We start from the raw sequence: 21140 nt of genomic DNA on the forward strand, positions 1-21140 counted from the left end.
ATGAACCTATTTTGAAGGAGATTATGAACGAGGCCTTTGACTAAACACTCGCTCATCTGTTGTGCGATTGTCGATTGTTTCGCAGCCAATTCAACTGTTTAGTTGCACAATTAAAAATCAAGTAGTGTGCGCACCTCCATATAAACTAATAGGAATTAAAGCGCGACTAAACAGTGCGATAGTTTAGACAAAGATATGCGCTCGCTCTTAGTTATCATTCGAGTCTCATTGGTTCTCTTCAAAATTTATCAATAAAGAGTTCAGGAGTAGGATGACTGCCAAGATGATATCATTTTCAATTCGTTTCTTGATACATATGTTATGCAGTGATTTCGCATGTAGATGAATCGTTTTTCTACGAGAGGCCGTGCCGTGGCAGGGCGCCGTGGGTGGTCCCAATTACACGGCCCTGTCCCCCGCGCCACACATAGCTTTGCGTCATTAACTATACAAGTATGGATGTAAAACTATTAAGCATATAAATATATGCACTATCCCCCATCCCCTTTTACAGCTCAAACTATGAATGTATCAATTTTGAGTAACGGGCCAGAATGGCATGAGGGTAATATGCGTTTTTACTTTTCTCTTGTATATCCACTCCTTTTTTTATAGAAGACTAGCTTTTTCCCGCGAATTCTTCCGCCGGGTTTTAGAAAAACATTTGTCGTTTATGTGTTTTTCATTCTGTGTCTAAATTTCATTGATATCCGTTAAGCAGTTTTGGATAGTAACAAATATTGAACCAAAATTTCGCATTTAAGATTTTAGAATGAAGTGAATGTATTCATTCACTAGTTATATATATATAATATTTAAGTTTATTTGCTCAAATTTCAAGTGCAGATTTAAATAAAACAAAAATGTAGAAAACAGAAAGTTTTATTTTTAATTTTTCTCTTCCAAATAAATACAACTAGAATCCTTAAAAAGATTTCACAAAAACGAAACAAATGCAACAACTTTTATTTTTAAATACTAAACATTAAAACCTAATCAATAAATTATTTTTTTTTTTAATTTAAAATACTTTGTACGAATTTTCTTATGAATATAAAAAATACAAATAATATAATCTTAATTATTTTGTACAAGAATCAATTAACACTAATAATCTCACTTTGGTAAACTGTGGTTAATGAATTACACATATCTTAGCTGTCTTAAATTAATCATAACTTATCTAATATTCCTTAACATTTCTTAAAGCTAAATTATCCTAAAAGGCACTCATTCTAACATAACCTAAAAACAAAACATTTGACACAACACACAAAATACCACAGATACACACACAATCAAACTAATAAGAAGTTAAAGAGGTAGTCAACAACTGTATTTTTTTATCAAAAGTCACATGACTGGAAAATGAAATCAATTCTTCAATCAGACGGTTCAGGGGCAATATAAACTTCAATAAACTAATATGAAGATGCAAGATTAGACTATTCAGACAATTGCGTCACTAAATTTCGGGTATATATTTGATTTAGTATAACTTCTGAAATAACACAATTAACAAAATTAATGTTGGTTCCCCAGTTATATAATATAATAAACGAATTAAATAGCTTTTAAATGATAGCAACTATGCAAATGATCTAAGGTTTTAACCACAGAAACGTGAACACCAAAACAATTTATTATTGCCTTATTTGATAACTAACTTTCGTACGCAACTCCGTCCGCGTATATCAAAAAACAAAAATGGAAGCCTATATCGATGGGCTATTTGTTATAAGCGCCATTAGGTCAATTTTTTTCATTTTTAGAAAAAAAAAGACATAAAAGCTAATCCTGAAAATAATTTAATTGAAAGATTTTCAGACCGACTCTAGATTAAAATTACTATAATTCTGCATTCTTCATTCTTTATCAACGACGCAGAAAAATTCGCTGATTCTGAATATATAAATATAAGTCAATATCGCCTAAAATGGCGGAAACAAAAAGCCTTTCACCCGTCGATATGTTCTTCCAGACTATGCTCTACGTCTATGTTAAATTTCATTAAGATCCTTGCAGTCGTTCAGGCTACATACTCTAACAAACGTAACGTAACAAAGTAATAAGTAAGATTAAAGATTACCAGTTAAAATTCAATAAACCACCTTAGAAATTAACAACTGTCAACAAGCATTGAGAATCTTACTAATATTATACATGCGAAAGTTTAGATGGATGGATGGATGTTTGTTAGAGTTTGTAGCCTAAACGACTGAACGGATCTCAGTAAAATTTGGCATAGACGTAGAGGATACTTTAGGGAAGGCTCCGAGCCCCTCGGTAAGGACGAATAGTGAGCTGGTGATGAAGATGATGAATGTAGAGGATACTCTGGAAGAACACATAGGCTTATGTTTTTTTAATTCCACGCTGATGGAGTCGCGCATGACAATAGCAATAAAAATACAATCCATTATGCTGCAGCGAAAATCAACTGTCACAAGATAAGAGAAAACGAATAAATAGCAAGGAATGCCTTCATTCTTATTCACTACGTTATCAAGTTTGCATTATGTATCGAGACATGATTCAGGCGACGAAACATTAGTAGGCAATTGTTTGTGAGACGCATACCGAATGCATTCTATATTGATATCGATTGTAATGCAGACGTGGATTGTTGATACGTTGTCTTTAACTATGTCTGGTATTTTGTATTGACTATATATTTCCAGTCTAAAATAATTAAGAATATTTTATACACTATACAAACAAAAGCAAAATTTGTACTAATATTTGCTTATACTCAGTTTATTCCTAAAATTAACTTTATACCGCGTTTATTCGTAAATCTGTAAAAGTCGCCAGCGACTTCATCCAGTCAGAATTTAAAAAAAAGTAGCTGATGTGTGATTTTCTACAGCTATTCTGGAGATACCTATGACAAACATCCATTCAATCGTCCAAACTTATAATATTAGTACGAAGCAAATTTTCGCTACAATCTTGGCAGGTCTAAAACATTGCTTGTGGCACTTAAACTATTTATGATTTATATTAATAAGAGGTCTATGAAATAGGTCCTGAATTCTCTCAGAGTACAAATCAAATAAGCAATTATATCCTGTACTAAAACATAACGCCATCCCTCTCATCATCCATAAAAAAAAAACAAAGGTAACGCTATTTTTGTACAGTTACGAGAATGGAGTAACGGTTTCAAACATTTTGTTTGTATACGTAACTGGTTCAAAGTTGTATAACAAACGTTATACAAGATGAAAAAACAAACCGTCATTCAATATTGACAAAAATTAATTATCCGTTCGAAAACAGTTAGATTGTGTTTTCGTTTTTGTCTGTGGATAGAGTTACTCGCCGCTGGAGTACGAGCCCTTTCGTAGAGAACCGGTTCTTTGCTCTTTATTACGGCCTCGGGGTTGTATAGAAACCTTGAGTCACTACGTACTTAAATTGGATCAGTTTTTAAATTTAATTAAAGATTTCCATGGAATAATAATTTAAAATTGTCTTAGAGTATGAAAGTTTTAAAGTTCGTTAATTTTAGAACATTAAAAATTATGGAAAAATTACCTACATTATCAAAGACTTAGAAATAGCAACAAGGTAACGGAACATTATAAAACATAATGCTCATTTAATATTAACAATATTGCCTAACAAATTAATCTTGTTTAACAATATTCTTCCGTGTCTAGCCTGTTATATTCTTAATTGGAGTATATTTCTATTTAAAAATGCACTAATGAGTGGCCGGAAAAGCGTTTCGAAAAAAAGGATGTTATAAAAAAGATAAGAAATGTCACAGTGACAGCGGAATCCCGCGCGCGTCCAACATCTGAGCGACGATTAGTGTCGCGCTCACCGGAATTAGCCACGGGACAGACACTTCCTTAACCACAGACACTGTTATGTGTTCCGTCAGACGATTCTTGATTTTTGTGCTCTATTTCTAGCTTTAAAAGTGTAAGATGGAATATAAAAACATTTTAAAATGATAGAATAGGATGATTGACAAAATGCTTGAAATTTAGCAATGTAAAAATCCGTGCAAGTTAAGAAAGTAACGAGTAATACTCTAGTTTCAGTTCTAAGACACTTGTGTATGTCGTTTCGTTTTACATAGTATTTTGAAGAAAAAAAAAAGAGGGATGGAATTATGTCTACATACAGTTTACCGTGGATTTTCGGAAGAATCTAGATGAATTAATAAGCTAGGCGCCGTAACGCCAGGCGACCAATTCAACATTTGTCACCGGACCACCGGCGCGGCCATATTTATAGCGCGCCCGTGGGCCCGTGGGCGGCTGCAGCACCGCTCTATCTCGATATCTGTATTAACGCGCACGCATTTAGACATACATACATATTCGCCCACGTGTCGCCACGCGCATAACGTAGAGTTCTCATTATCGCCATCCCAGACTGTGACACTTAGACTAGACCCGGCACAAATGTTTTAAATGCCGACGTAATTATGTACATATAGACAGATTAGATACTCAATTGTATATGTTAACTCTACCAAGAATTGATTAATGCTTTTTTATTTCACACAGTTTATGTGATAGTATAAATGTAAATTCTGCCGTTGACAAACTTTTGATTGACTACCTCGTAAAACTTCATAAACAAACAGAATATTCTCGTATTGGAAAAAACTTTGCCACTCAAAACAAACAACTCGCACACTCAATCCATTTACACGCCCTTGTTGTTCCTCGCTTAAATATAACTACGCATAATTTAACTTACAATACTGATCTGTACATTTTTACAAAATACGTTGTACTTTGATGGATTGTCTTTATAAACTAGAATGAGGTAGACCTTGTTAGAATCGATCACGCGTTGCTAAAACAATAGAACAAACAAATGAGCACTAAGAAGGTCGAGAATTGTATAGAAGTAGCTATTGATGGATACATTTCGTGAGATGCTTTCTTATGTGTACTGGTGTGGTTCTTTTGATGTTTGTGAAAGCATAATCTGGCGAGATTACTCTGCATTCTCGGACAATCAAAGTCCTCATCGCCGTCGCATCTGCATTCGGTTAGTGCTGCCGCTTTCTCTTGCTTTTTTAGTATTTTGATTGAATTGAGGCATCGGTTGGAGCATTTCCTGCCGCGGTACATGGAGCGGCAGAGTTGTCGGTAGTAGCTAAGCGCAGTGGAGCATTGTGCGTCGGCGAGGCAGATCATCTGCGAGAGTCGGCAGGAGGATGTCGCGTTTGCCGCGCCCTTCACCACCTGAGACCGGCACACTTCAATCCTCTGCTTGGCTTCTTCACAATATTCATCCTCACATTGACACTGTAACAAACAAAATATTATTACTTTATCTATTGATACGATTTTTTTCGTATTTGATAGAGTTCTTTAATAAGGATAATCTTACTTATTACGTTTTACCGGTGTTATAAATGCAAAAGTTTAGATGGATGGATGTTTGTTACAGTTTGCAGCCTAAACTACTGAACGGATCTCGATGAAATTTGGCACAGATATAGAACATAGTGTGGAATCACACATAAGATACGTACCAAGTTCATTTTGGAATGAAACACGAAAACTAGTTTAATAATATTTAGTTAGTCAATTAAATTAATTTATTCTATTTAGTTGGCAATACTGTTACAATCTTGCAAAGAGCATTATTGTGTGAACCTGAAATGTATTCCTTGTTAAAATTTCGCAGACATTCTAACCCTCATCATAAAGAAACCTAAAAAGGATAACTTATGAATAACGTGTCCATGAGACAAGTAGATCTTTATAAATGCACAATTTTTTTTATTGCGTGCCATACATTTTGAATATTTAATGTTCACGAATATGGGCACTATTTTAAAAATGTTGTTAAATGCTAGCACACACACAACTTTATCAAAAAATTTTACATCCTACATTATTATAAACTTTTGGGGGAAAAACTATAAATCCGGTGCGAGCGTGGCGTGTTATATAGTTTCTTGTTCGTAAAACTATTTTACGGCTCCAGAAACATTCCGGCCGCTATCAAAACAAATTATGTATAATAAAATCACGTTTGGATATCTCTGGAATTAAGTTCACGTATTTTATATGCGTCAATTATAACAGTTTTAGTACAAATAAACAATCCAAATGGGATAAGTTCAGAATAGATAAGTTAATTATTTTTTTTTCAATATGTTATTAGTCAAACTTTTGAATGAAACCGAAAATTAAGTAATAAAATTAATTATTATTAAACTAGTTACCAAAATATTCAATCAATTTCAACCTTTCTTTGTTCAAATAACTACTAACCTAAGCTATATATTTTTGTAATATTTTTAGCAACAGTAGACTAAAATGGATTACTGATCTTTTAAAACATAAAACAAGCAGTAAGCTATTGAAGAAAAACTTTATAATTACTAGTGAGACTAGTTTTTAAAAGCAATTTACTCCCTGCGTATAATATCTAGGTCTTACTCGATAAGAAAATAAAGAGGGCAGAGCGTTCTGAGCTTGTCTCTTACGTATTTTTTGTGGAAACCGCGACACCTGCTCGGGCGAGCACTGCGGTAGGTCCCGATCAAGACGTCAAACCTCAAGGCTGAGTTACCGGCCTTTCGTTACACCGTACCCGACCACAGAGCCACAATAATCACACCGTTACAACGGCATAATTAGACGCTTGACCGCACCCAAACTGAATTATCTAAAGAATTGTATTGTATTATGTAACTGCAATGGCTGATTCAAATTATTAAAGTTAAGTTTTTGAAGATAAAAAAATTAAATTTTAACAATTACTAAACTATTACAGTTTTCGCGTGGAATTAAAAACAAAAGTTTAATAGCCATGTGTTTTCTCTGATTATACTCTACATCTATGAAAAATTTCATTGAAATCTGTTCAGTCGTTCAGGCTACAAATTACAACAAACATCCATCCATACACCAAAACTTTTATAATTATATTATCATAGTTGTTATTAGGTTCTGTTGATAAATACGAGTTTTACTACTATTTCACACAAATGGATTGAAAATTCTATAAGTGCTTACTTGAATAAGTAGAATGATTACTGGTTTTACTACTTTAAGTTAACATCTTTCGTACAATTTACTAGTATATGGGATATTAATAAGCAGTCTCGTGGATACCAAATTCAGAAAACAGCTGCAGCAATGCTCCAAGGGAGGTCCGAATTGTACGTTCATTTGTTTTGTTGATTCAACTGCGATTATTACAAGTACACCGGAGTTTCTACTGCCAAAACACGTACAAAAATACAGCATCTCTGTTGTTTTGAAAGTGCATAACAGAGATAACGATATGTTTTTGTCTAGTAATAGTGAAAGCACTTTTGTTACTTAAAGGGAGTAACTTTTTATTACGTGAACGACTTGACATTTCAATTTATCCTATCAAAGAGTTTAGTCAAATTAACTCGTGAGAATTGTATGAGGGACAGCTAACGGGGTCATCAACCGAGACCCTTGATGGCGTTGCATCGCGTCCGACAAATCTGACGTCTAAATTAGATTTTATTACACAGCGTCTGCGTACTACGACATACCATCGTATCGCGACACCCTTTATCGTATCCACTAGTATGGGAAAATGTTGACAAAAAAGCTCCAATAAAACTGGACATGCATCTCAATTGAAAAGGATGCACTCATAAACAAGTGGTCGTGAAAATTTATTGTGACAAGCATGACCTTTGATTGTTCCAGCTTGTGAGAATACGATTGTATGAATTTATATTCACATCGATTATTGTGTGCTTAGAAACAAGATGTAGCCTTGACTCTAATAGCTTAATCCTATTAGATTTTTATTTTTATGTTTGTTTGCAGAAATCGCATGTATTTGCTAATTATGATTATTAGATACTCACGATAACATTGCTTTATTGAAATTGTGCTTTTATGTTTGCGTGTTTGTAGGATGTGTGTACTGCGCCCGCATTTATCCTCAATGACTGAACTGATTCTGACGAGTGCAGTTTTATTCGATTAGTCTACTTCCCCAGAGTATCATAGCCTTTTACACTGTTGTTAATTTTTTTTAAATTCGTTAATAGTGTATTACTTACGTTCATAAGCTCCTTGCCCTCTTCAGCTGTTGTTAGAGCAATGAGCGCGTGTTCGCAGGGCTTGGGGCAGACGCTGGTCGGCTCCGAGAGTACATCACCACATAGATACATGTAGTTGTTGAGAGCGAAGCCACAGCCGGTGCGGTAAGCGCAGCGGGTGCGCGCCTCCGTACAAGAGATGGCCGTAGCCCGCAGCGTGTAGACCGCGAGCAACGTGGCAACAGCCCACATCACCTGCAACAAAATGCAATAAAATACGTGTCACACACAACTTGTATATACCATACTGCTATTTTAAATTTAAAACTATGTAAAACTTGATCATTTACGGTCTATAGGTGACAAGAAAAACAGTTTGGCAACACATGTACACCTTTAACTGCATCAGTGTGGCATGTAGATTTAATATTTATCATATACAATTCGTAGGATTCGCAAGAATCGCGATAACTTAAGACAATGTAACAGAGCGCAATATTTAGCCCTTCAAGAGTGCTTTAGACAAGCAAATTGTTCCTGTCTATTCGTATCAGAACAAATTCATCTATTACCATATTTCGATCATCTAAATTTTAAATCTTTAGGATGATAAGCAATGAAGTAACTAGTTGTTTAGAAACAGAATGCTTCATATGCAAACAGCTAGTGTTCCGCGCACGATAAGTAGGTAATCCGGGCTGTGTGCCCCTTCTCGGAAGTCCCGCCCGCTCCGTAAACAAACAGAATCATCTCACGTCCACTCGCTATCGGCTACCAACTTACACCTTCTAATAGGGTAGCTAGTTTGTAAAATATAATAATTTACTTTTTTTAAAACAGCGTTAAAAATTTGTTTTGTTCACCTGTTTATATGCGATTTTCGAACATTTCAATTAAAACTTCTGTTAATTTTTTAGCTTTAGTTTTTCCATTAATAATGTTTTAAAACTAATATGTAGCGTATTCGATTTTTTAAGGCTTTAAGAGCATTGATAACCCTATGTTATTGAACAAAAAATAAAACTACATCAGTAATCTTTGAAACTACAAAGAAAAGAGCGAAAGACTCTCAGTAGTAGAACATAATAAAATAAATAATATTTTTATATTGTATTCAGTTGGCAACCCTGCACACGTATGACAAGGGTCGACGGCCGGCTGAGAGTCACGGATGGTAAAAGAAAACAAGTGACAACTTAAGATGTCCAACTCACAGTGAACACTTCAACTGCTACATTACAATAACAATAAGACTGTGTTAAGCTAAATTAATCTTTATTTCTTTATAATAAAGTCTAATAAAATAAGAAAAACATAACTAAACATACAGCATGCATATTATATTTAATTAAATCACCTACGATACCACATTTTATACTGGACAATCTTTAAAAAAGTACAAAGATATTCCATCGATGATAAGTATACAATTTCATAGCATAGAAAACAAACTTATTTTTCAAAGTATTTACCGTGCTTCTATAGAAACTAGGGAGTATACCTAACCGTCACCCCGCTCTGTCCCCACGTGAGAATAAAAAGTTTCATCCATCCCACCTCTTAGTCCCACTATCACCAATAAGGTGACAGATGGAACCGTTACGAAATAAAATAAGTTACAACCGTTCCCTCGTCGCAAAGGGTGGGACGGATGAAGCTTTTTATGCTCATTTGTCTCCACATGGGGACAGAGCGATAATCCGAAACTAGAGCAGGATAGATAAAGATCTAAAAGACTGCCCGTGAAATCGTGACACGAAAATGAACTTCATACAATAGTTCGAAATTAGACATCGTCGGCAACAGAGAATTACATTGAAATTCGAGAAAGCCATCGCTGTGACAATTTTACAGCCCGACGAGCGGTTAGCGGACTAGTGTGAAAAGCGTCAGTAATTGCTTACACATAGTCGACATCTCGTAAAAAATATACGTTATAACAGAAATATTAAATTGTAAGTTACAATCTAAATAAAAGATCTTTTTTTCCTCTATAGATGTCGCTTCTTACTTTTGTGAAACAAATACGCTGTAACGAAGTTGTTTCATATTTTTTATTATTCTCTAGTTATCGGGTCGCTAACAGCAAAGAAATTAACTACTATAAAAAAGGCAGATACTTAGTACCTGCTTTTAAGGCATGTGAAGTTAATTGTAAGCTTGTTAAGCCATCGAATCAAGACCCTCGATTATATCTCAGGGTAGGTGGGAGCAATATGTACCAATCCAAAGCACATACTACTTGTTATTATAGCCTTGAGTTAGAAAAAAATAAATATAAAATTGCATTAACACGGCTAGTTTTGGAAGAAACGTAACGATGCCCAGTAGCTCTAACAAGTAGCGCAAACAAAACATGCGCCTGCTCAGCTAACTTATTGCGTGTCGTTAAGCGAGAATTGCTTGTACAAATAATTACCATAGTGTCAATATCAGGTAGCAGAACGTAGGTTTGCACGATTACTTGCTGTTTTTCAATGTTTTTAACTGGACGATATTCATGACAATACTTGGAATAACACTTATTCTGATTTCTTTTGACACAATAGCCCCTGAAGGATTGACAGATCAACTCTATTCTTATTGCATAATTCAATATTTTTACTTATTAACGGACAATATTAACCGAAGGCTTCTGCTACAGAAATATAAAAATAGATTGTCATCCAACTGTTCAAAAACAGAGACATGTTCGGAAGAGGTCTTCCGTTACAACCCTATTTTGTACAGGTGTTAATTTTAGCAGATCTAGATACATTTATCTGTTAACCGTGACGTCTGTAGCGTTATTTCGGTTGGCGTCTGTTATCTGTCAGCCGGTGTTTCGCTTTAATTCAATTAGGTCACGGTATCACACGGCGGTCGGCGAAGAGATTGCGTCTACGTTTGTAATTAACCGATATAACTCGTAACTATAATACGCGACTATAAAAATGATTACACAATTGTCTGACCCAACAACCCCAGACAGATTGTCGTGGCGAAATATAGAGACTCGAGAAAGAAGTAAGCAACGCTTTTATTACTTTAAAAGTACGCATTAGATTATCCTATAAAGTACGTCTCTGGTTACAGAGGACTAACGATAGCCTATGATGTCCTAAATGCTATTTATACCTTGCTGAATAGTGGTTCAGACGTGAGGCTGCAATGAGTTCCAGCTGATGGTGTAAAGGGAAACGAGCTGGCAGATCGTACAGCTAAGCTAGCGGCTGTTAGTGATAATGTTCTGGACTTTGTAAATTTATGTGTGTTACGGCATAATTTATCTATACTATTATAATAAAGCGTAAACACACACTTCTTTGTTGCCTAACATGTCAGCAATCACAGCATATTTTTGAATAATTCTTTTTTTAATAAAAAGCCCTACACTTACGACACGCTTTAGGCTATACATTTTAACGCCACTAAACTTAGGGGGTAAAATTTTGGATAAAAAACCCTAATGTGGGAAAGAGACCATAAGTAGCTGCCAACATCAAGGAAACAAGGTTGTCATCATGTTATGTCACTTTGACATTTGCAATTGATAATTTGGTACATGTAAACAATAAAATAAAATTTTCTTAATTTTATGCGGATGAAGTCGCACGGGAACAGGTAGTGTTATTTAAATAAGAATGTATTTACAATTAAAATATACTTTATATGTAAGTAAATTAATTTTATTTATTCTATAATTTCTCAATGAACTGATTACTAATTATACTGATATTAATTACTAAATTATATCATAGCAATATATCAAAATTGATGAATGTACTATTTGCAGACAATTTAGTTATGTTACGCAACCCCGGGTCGCTTTCATTACACGAAAACAAGCGATCGCGATAACCTTATCTGCAGTGATAAGACGGCCATTACCAGCCAGCTAGCCTACTTCCACCACGATAATGTTCAACCTAATTACATACTGAAGTGTTACGTAACTATAGAGCTGTAAAAATCTATACGAAACATTGATTACTGTTTATTTTTTCAAATGCAATGAAGAGACACTCTAGTGACCACATAAAGACTATGGACCTTGCCAATATCTACTAGAAAGGGGTAAGGGACTGGGTACGGCTCTTATTACGTTTAAGACACTATCTTTGATTTATCGTTTTTTTTTTAAATGAAATTCTACCTTTATAATTATCGAGAATAACTTAGTTGACTCTTTAAGCGAAACTAAGGCACGTGTAACTATGTTAGCAGTAAAATTATTGTAATCTGTTTAAGATGTAATGAAGGTACAACAATAACATAACACCGTAATCTAGAAAGGTAGGAAGAGACGACGAGGGACCATTTAACCATATTCTGACACATCTTTCTCACTTACATGTACGACGGTTTTGGATGCTCTTAATACCACCCTTACCTTCCTTCTTGTGTTTTTGACGTAGGTACTATAAAAGTAACGTTAAAAGAGTATTATTAAATCATATTATAAATGCGAAAGTTAAGATGGATGGATGGATGTTTGTTGGAGTTTATATCCTTAACAGTTGAATGATCTTTAAAAGGTACAGATGTAAAAGATAGTCTGGAAGAAAATATAGGCTACACACTTTTTAATTTCACGCGGACGGATTCGCGGGAGAAAGCAAAAAAAACTTTGTATCACTCATTAGAACTTTATCAGACCAGCATACTCAGTAATACAGAGTCGTGAGAATATGTGAGTTGCAAATGACATGCTCAAGTGCACCCGTTATGATGAGTCTATCAACGTTTCTTCAACTGATTACACTTCCTAGTAATCTACTTTCCATATAAGAAATCCGATACTAGCTACTATAACACACTAGCTATTCGCAGTATTGCAACTGTCAACATAGAATTATATTAAGTACTTTTTGTAAATCATAGATTAAAGAGTAAAAATAAAAGATTAAAAAAGTGTTTCGATCTTTTCTTTTTTTCGAGTAATTCGAATTATGGAACAGATTTAAATTTGAAAATAGAACAAAAGTTTAATTAAGTGCTCGTACGTTGTGCAATAAATAAAAAGTTACTGCAAGCCGTTCTGCATTTCTGAGTAATAATAGAGCGACATAAATACGTTGGCCGTGACAGTGGAATGTCGCCTAACTTCAGGGAACCAGTGCATCGGAACAGGACACCGGATTTTATTGTCTTCGTGCTCTTATTCATTTAAACAAACCACGCCATAGAGTCTATTATCACTTTAATTATGATAGTTACATTTGAATTTTGACTAAATAAAGATTGTTTACAAGTACCTTGACTCAAATTTAAAAAAAAACTAAAAAAAAAACAAAATTGTCCAAAGAAAATAGTAAAAGCTTCATTTTTCGGATATAAAGACATTTTGGATTTAAAGAACAATTTAGATCTACATTTCAAAGATATGTATCTCGTTTAAAGCAAATATTTAAGGTGGGAATAATTTTCAGGTTATTCATCTGTACTAATGTTATAACTGGAACGATTTGTATTTTTTATGTATTGAAATAACTCAAAAATTAATAGGCTGATTTCAAAAATTCTTTCACCATTAAAAAGCTACGTTATAACATAGGCTATGATTTTTATTACTTTTTAGTTTCACGCAGACGAAGTCGCTAGCAACAGCTACTCAATAATAACGTGTAACAACACTCGACAATTTGGTAATTTGCAAAATATATCGATTTATATGCCACAGTGTACTAAGATTTATTCAGCTTTACAACATTGTAACATCACCATCTGACATTCAGTGCACGTACGACGTATCTCACTTGAGCAATTGACCACACTTCAAGATTTTTAAACAAAAACTCATGCGGGTAACTGCGAAGAATTTTAAACTTCCCATGTGTCTCGGATTCCTTCGAGTGCTTGTGTTTTTTTAATGCTCAAGTGACGATGTGATTTAAAATCTGACATCTGAGCCAATTCAAACAGCTCTTTAAACTTCTCAAATTAAACAATCAACAATAGTCATAGCCTTATTTCTTTTTTTTTATTTATTTTACAAACATGAGTGTAGCTATTTAACAAGATTCATATTAACGTCCTACGAAATAAATAATGTATTTAAAAAGTGTCAATTCGCTAAAATGTTTTCGACACAACTCTTCTACTTCAATTTTTTCCTAAATAACGAGATAGATCATTTTACTTTTTTTCATTTTATTTTTAAATCTAATGACATTATGTGAAGTGGTTTCGAAACACATGATTCCAACAAAAAGCAACGATCATGCATCAAGAAAAGATTTGGGGAGACAAATTTTGACACATGGTACGCAGATGCCACACTTCTCAAACATTCTCAATAAACGTAGCATGTTTTTTTTTTTCTTTGAAAGTTACGTTTTTTTTAGTTTTGTTACAGTTCTTAAATAAATCTCCGTCATAATTACTAGGCTAGACATAATTAGTTGAGTTTAAAAAAATGCTTCTGACTGACTGGGCTCTACAATCTATTTTGTCGCACTTGCAAACTGTAATGTGCGTGTACTACGTGTATTATATTGTTAAATTATTTGCATATTGACTCTAAACTATAATCGTGATGTCAAAATTTCTCAAAAGCCAAATGTACAAAACAGGAAAGCAGTAACTCGAACGCGTGACCGAAATCAAAACATGCACGGATTTAGGCATCACGATCAATTTCGGCGGCACCCTCCGTAAACTGCTCATAAAAGTTTAACAAAGGAATTGCCATTATTATGCCACCCCATAAAATACGCTCATAATCCTTGATTTAAAACATCTTTCAATGCAATAAATTGATTATTTATCCAAGACTATATCAATAAAAAATACATTTCAACTTTAATCCGGCACACACGGACACTGAACTAAATATTCCAAACTACATAATTTCGTAAACTAAAGAATAGGAGCCGTGTAAATTGTAAAGACAAGAGGAAAAAACTATTCCTTGTAAAGTTTTTTGTGACAACCGAAACTTGAGTTTCGCAAAACGATTACTGAGCGGAAAATTATGCTAATTTCAGTTACAATTCTTAGTAAAACGAAGACAGCCGTTTCGAGTGGATCTATTTTAAAATAGCTGTCTCGAAATAGTTCTTCATCTTTATTTAGACCGTGTTCATTTAGGCTGCTTTGTATCTTTATCAAAATACATTACTTCAACTAGATACAAAAGTTATGATGCTAAAGTCAAACGAGCAGAACCCTCAAAGTATAAGGTCCTGATAATAATCCCTCGTGTCCAAGACGTATACCTACAAAAAACACACTACTAAGGGAAATGCAGAATGTTTTGCTTTCCTTTACGGGAGGAATAGACTGTTTTCTTGTCTTTATAATTCATTGAGAAATCCTATTTGAATGAGACCACTATTGAGACTAATAAGTACAAGAAACGAGTATTTTATATCATCGTGAGTACAATTTTAAAATAATTTCAAACGTTACTCTTGCAAATAGAATCTGACGTAATTTATCTATCTGTATCTGATTTGTTATTCTATAACCGTCTGCAACTATGGTTTCTACGTCACTAGAAGTGGTTACAAAGTGAGAATAACAACATTACTATGGGCGGCGTGATGTAATTAATCATTTGTCGTCTATGACTACAGTTTATAGATATTACGTGCAAGGATCTATAGGTCGTTGCAAATATACATGCGACAAACATCACCAAAACATCCAGTCTCATCAACATCAGCATCCTCCTTATCCTACTTCCGTAGGGTCGGCTTGTTGGTCCTCCACATAACTCTATCTTACGTCATCTCAGTCGTCACTCCCTTTTTGATCATGTCACCTTTCACGCAATCCATCCATCTCTTTGTAGGTCTATCTCTACCGATGTACTCTTCGACACTCATAACTAACGTTCTCCTTGTAACATGCCCATACCATACTAACATTTTACTCCTTACCTTCTTTACCACTGGGAAACTCTAAAACATCCTCTAATATACTCATTTCGTATCTTACCCATTCGTGTTACCCCACACATCCATCTTAACATTCTCATTTCTGCCACATGTAGTCTCCTTTTATATCAAAACATCCAGTCTTTCTTTGAAAAATAATAATACTACTGCTCAAACCTCAAAACTGTTTTAACCGCGAAACACTTTTACAACCTTTTTGTTACTAAGATATATTAGAGATAACCTAAGTGGTTGTTAAAATTATTCTTGCATTGTAACCAGTTCTGCGTACGTCGAAACACAAAGTTGTACTTTACATGTCACGAAAGAAATATTCATTAGTAGTGGAAGTAAGCGATCGTAATCTTAAGATGCATTTAACGTCTCAAGTATAATGGCCGGCGATATATTTACGTCAGACAGTTAACAGCCAGTCTCATTATTTCTAAGCACGTCTTCGCAACAGTTAAGGACACGTTAAAGCGTACACAATACTGTATTACCGTCTTAATCAATGTAACAATTTCTATGCACGATCCTATGAATAATTCGCAACATTGCAATAACGAATTTATGCAGTCTAGAAGAAAACTATATGAAAAGTAACGTAACAGTAATTAAAATGTCAGCTATAGACGACGTCTAGGGATGGGGGCAGCTATTCATTTTATTCGAAGTAGGTTTTATATGTGTTTTTAATTTGTCGATATCTAGAGAAACAGTTGCCCTTCTCTGGGAGGGTAGCCTCCCAGTGACGCCTATGATTTCAACTGAAGTATTACTTTTTTGTGTTTTGCTTTTTTAAATACATCTAAAGCTAATTAGATTTGAAAAAGCCGATTCTCGGTTACTCTAAATAAGATTTACTTGTAAAAAATCTTGTTTTATTAATAAACGGTTTACACTTTTTTAATTTAAATTTTATTCTTTATCAATTCATGTTTTTCAAGTCAGTCAACTATTAAAAGCTAGTCGACTGCTTAGAAAAAAACCTACGTAGTTTTCTCTACTCAGTCGACTGCATCAGTCTGACTAGATCAATCTTATGTTCTTAGATTATCCACTAGAAGCACTACTGTAAAGTTTAGTTAACAATGTTTTACTTTATTTTCAACGAAATGAGAGAGATGAAATTGTATTTGTATACAGTAAAAACCCACGGTTAAGTTAATTCAGCTATTCTTCGTTCACTGTTATTACAGTCGAAACAGTTTATAAGTGTTTTAAAAGTTTGACTTAAATATTATCGATTCCAGTAAACTTTAAACTTAGTACTAATTAGTTTAAAGTTGCCTTCTATAACACGAAAACCGCGTTTTTAATGCAACGTAACAAAGTTAAGTTACCACTAATGTAACTTACTTAAATCAACTTTACAGATATTAGTTAATATTAAGTTAAAAATAAGATAAATCTACGTACTTTTACTGGTCCGCTCTCTCTGTGGTCACATGGCTTGTTGTGTTCATTGGAAAGTTATTTTTTGTATTAACAAGTTCTTATAAAACACACTAAGTCATCACTGTATCAATGTAATAAAATAACCATCACGATACAAAAGTATTCAACAAGTTTTGTTTACAGTATACACTAGTTTTGTTTTGAATTTTGCCTCGTTATTACGGAACAGAGAAACGCATAAAAGACGTGCGTTTCAGCCGCGCGCGCGCTTACGATTGAGTAAAATTGAGTTGTGTAGTGTGTACGGTGTGCAACACAATACACACACTACTTCCCTCGTCGAGATGACAGCTCGGATGTCTTCTTTTCTTGCCGACCGTACGCCCAACCGATGCAATGTGGAGTCTGGCATAATCAGAGCCCCGCGTAATAGACTTGTCGGTGATTTTGTTTTTGTTTTAGCGTTCAACAACCGGTCCGGAGTCCGGACGCACCGAATGGAGATTGTTCTCGGGACGAGAGATCTAAATCAAAATAAATTACTACATTACGATTAAAATAAAAACAAACTTTTTCAAAATCCTTATCAAGTACGGAATTACAAAATCACTGTTTGTAGAGACAACTATATAGAGATACATGATAGTGTAAAGTTTGTTTTCTCTGAAATAACTGCAATGTAATAATACTTTGAGAGAGCGCGAGAGAAATCTAACCTTGCATTATGGAAAGTATATTGTGATCATCTTCTATTACATATTTTACTATGCATTAATAAAATTGTTTGTGGCAATGCTCTTAATATCGATGGTTTTTTATATCTAGCTGTTGCTCGGACTTCGTCTGCGTGAAATGAATAAAATGGATCCAATGTTACTCCTGTATCAGACCTAATAAATACTAAGCATTAAAATATGTCAAATCTATACTTCTATTATAATAAAGCGTAAACATAGTTTTTGTATTTTTTTAAGTTTTTTGTATTACATATACATTCAAAATGACTAGTATAGATAGATATAGACATTATCTTTTCTATAACAAATTCTGAGAACATAATTATGTAGATCTCGAGTCCGACGTATATTTTTTGTGGAGCGCGGCCGGGCTTTAAGTACCTATTGTACAATAAAAAAACTTTATCTAAAAGTTGCGTTGATTGAGTTGTTACGCGGGAGCCGTAGTGATTTCATGCTCTCGCTCTCGGCAACCGCTCACGGCCGGCTGGCGGTGTTTTATGACATTATACATTATTACGTTACCAAAATTATATACCGTTGAAATAATAACTGCGGTATTTTCAATTTTAAAAAGGAATTTGGATTTCGAAACAAGTAAATTTTAATAATACAAGCGATGTTTTTGAGTATTTCACTAGTTCTGTAACTATCTTACAATCAAAATGCGTAGTCGTAAAGACAGAAAAACTTATGAGTTTTATAAGATTAAGCAAGTTCAATCCTTCAAAGTTCAATTCTCCCCAAATTTCAAAGAAAGTACTTTTATCTTAACTTATAAATTATCTCAAACCATGGCGTAGATAATACGTATTACTCTGGTATTCAACAGACATTGTAGGACCTACAATGTAGGTTCACAAAATTGCGGGGTGCCATATGACCTTTGCGGATTTATAATGACCTTGAACTGTCAAAAGTACAGAACAAAATAAATCCTCGTTTGCGTACTTTACCACTTCGAACTGTAAAAATAATACAATGTAGTGTATATTAGCGTAAAAGTCTTAAACATGAATTGAACTTTATTAAAACCAAAAGAAACTAAACTTTTATGTTTAATTTCACTCACATTTAATTTTGCCGACAACAAATGTCAGATCAAAGAAAAGGTTTGCGAACGAAACTGTTATTACTGGTTCCACTTCCTGTTTCCTCCCTCCAATCTTTGTGTCAAAAGTTTGGGATTTATTACTACATTTATAGATTGTAGATATTTGTAAATTTCAATATTATGGCTGTAAATCCCACAAAATATTTTAGTAAAGACTTAATTAATAAACCAATACCGCTTGACGTGTGGCTACAAGGAACTATCGAAGAAACCATTGGAAATGATATACTAATAATCTCAGATAACTTTGGGAAAGTCAAAATAACAAAATGTGAATCAGCTGATGGAGCCGTGGATACAAAGAGTTTATGCAAAGTTAAGTAAAAAGTAGCACTTTATTTATAATATTTTCTTTAAAAACGGCAACGCTGTATTTTATGGATGTCCATCGGCATCAAAGAACCTGTGTTCTCGCCGATCTTTGTTCCTACTCTTATAAAAACACATAAGCTGCTTGCTGGCATGTTACAAATATGTTCTTAGTATTTGTAGCATAATTGAACAATTGTAAGATAGTTCAACTAACATTATAGTCATTGCCAGTCAATAATGTAGTAAATATGGTACAAAATTACATTATGGAAAGATTCCATAGTAATTTTTTAAATTTATTCATACTTATAGTCACATTATATCTACAGGAACATATTGTTGTATAATAGGTGTGGCAGTAAACACTAAAGAAATTCCTGAAGTTCAGGCAACTAAATTTATAGACCTAAGTATGCAGCCTCCGATGAAAATGTCTTGGGAGACTGAAGTGAAGGAAGCACAATTATTATTACAAGGAAAAATATTACCTATAATCAAATAAAACAATATTTTGATATGATAGATTAAGTTTATGAGGTGTTTTAAGATGGTCCTAATTGGCAATTGACCCTATGGTAAAAAAAGTATCCATTGGGCTGATCAGGCGGCCCAATGGGAAACATCTTAAGGATAAGGAGAGGGAAGAAGAATAAATTAAATAAAACAACATTATTATAAAACAAACTATTTATCCCCAACCTCTACAAATTTAATATGGAATGAACGGTATAAAATATTTTTTGTAACTTTGAGTTTGAACTACAAAGACATTCATAATCTGTTTCTGTCAAATCAAAAAAAAATCTAAAGTGGGATATATTTTTATCACATGTTTTTCTGAATGTTTTAGCAGTACAAACTCATTGTAACAAGTACATGCATTTCAATTCATCATTTAAAAATCTAGGAATAATTTTCTCTTAATATAAAGAATGTTATAAATCAAAAATTTTCATAACAATGATATGCTGAAACGAAAATTAAAAAAACAATATATTACCAACATAAATAACAATTTTATTAATATAAATGCAAATTTCAAGAAAAATTACAATACTTATCAATACAATGTAATTTTAGGATTCATTTTATTTAATATCAACAGAATGTCAAGATTGTTTTGTATATATTGTCACCACCCAATTGCAAACATCACTTTATAATCAAATTAGGCAAATTATAAACTCACAAAATTGTCGCTTAAAGGAATCATTAAAAACATTACAATTGATTTATTTAGATAACAATTAGTAACACTTTTTAATACACTTAATGCAATTTGGACTGAACTATGATGTTTTAGTGATACCACACCATTATAAATAATAACCACAAGTATAGCATAAACAAGAATATAAAAATCCCAACCTGGGAGCGCCTTTATTAATTTCTTAATTACAACACTTTGTAGTATACAATAAGGAATTAGTTCTTTATTTGTCTGCAAATATTTCTTATATTCCTGATCAAACTATATATTTACCTTAAACCTATTGTGTGTTGAATGCAAATATATGAACATAGCCCTTGTAGATTTTATAGTTTAGAGCCAGATTTTAAAAGGGGACCAAGTTTCTGAGCGAGCATTAAGTTGCCAGCTATTTTCAGTTTGCCCTTTAAGAATGCGGTTTGAGGATTGAGAGTACCGGACGCTAGCGCTATGAGGTCTTCATCCGATAATGTCATGGTTGTAT

At 33.7% G+C, this 21140-nt stretch overlaps 2 protein-coding genes across 2 annotated transcripts; one reads left to right on the forward strand and one right to left on the reverse strand.

Moving 5' to 3' along the window:
- Positions 1-4509: 4509 nt before the first annotated feature.
- Positions 4510-17644, reverse strand: LOC106102516 (growth arrest-specific protein 1-like). Its single transcript, XM_013282026.1, has 3 exons — positions 17305-17644; positions 8042-8275; positions 4510-5279 (listed from the first exon to the last, which is right to left on the reverse strand). Exons 2-3 carry the CDS (start codon positions 8270-8272, stop codon positions 4812-4814), a joined length of 699 nt encoding a protein of 232 aa, XP_013137480.1. The 5' UTR covers positions 8273-8275; positions 17305-17644; the 3' UTR covers positions 4510-4811.
- A 1536-nt stretch (positions 17645-19180) lies between these two features.
- Positions 19181-19966, forward strand: LOC106102231. Its single transcript, XM_013281653.1, has 2 exons — positions 19181-19450; positions 19776-19966. Exons 1-2 carry the CDS (start codon positions 19255-19257, stop codon positions 19946-19948), a joined length of 369 nt encoding a protein of 122 aa, XP_013137107.1. The 5' UTR covers positions 19181-19254; the 3' UTR covers positions 19949-19966.
- The last annotated feature ends 1174 nt before the right edge of the window (positions 19967-21140 follow it).

This window comes from Papilio polytes, unplaced genomic scaffold (assembly GCF_000836215.1).
Source record: "Papilio polytes unplaced genomic scaffold, Ppol_1.0 DF823923.1, whole genome shotgun sequence".
Taxonomy (NCBI): domain Eukaryota; kingdom Metazoa; phylum Arthropoda; class Insecta; order Lepidoptera; family Papilionidae; genus Papilio; species Papilio polytes.

Excerpts from the sequence above, each read along its gene's own strand:
- LOC106102231 (XM_013281653.1), top strand. The coding sequence starts at position 19,255 with ATGGCTGTAAATCCCACAAAATATTTTAGTAAAGACTTAATTAATAAA. Across the intron at positions 19,451-19,775 it reads TACAAAGAGTTTATGCAAAG|GAACATATTGTTGTATAATA; the intron begins TTAAGTAAAAAG and ends TTATATCTACAG.
- LOC106102516 (XM_013282026.1), bottom strand. The coding sequence starts at position 8,272 with ATGTGGGCTGTTGCCACGTTGCTCGCGGTCTACACGCTGCGGGCTACG. Across the intron at positions 5,280-8,041 it reads AGGGCAAGGAGCTTATGAAC|TGTCAATGTGAGGATGAATA; the intron begins GTAAGTAATACA and ends TGTTTGTTACAG.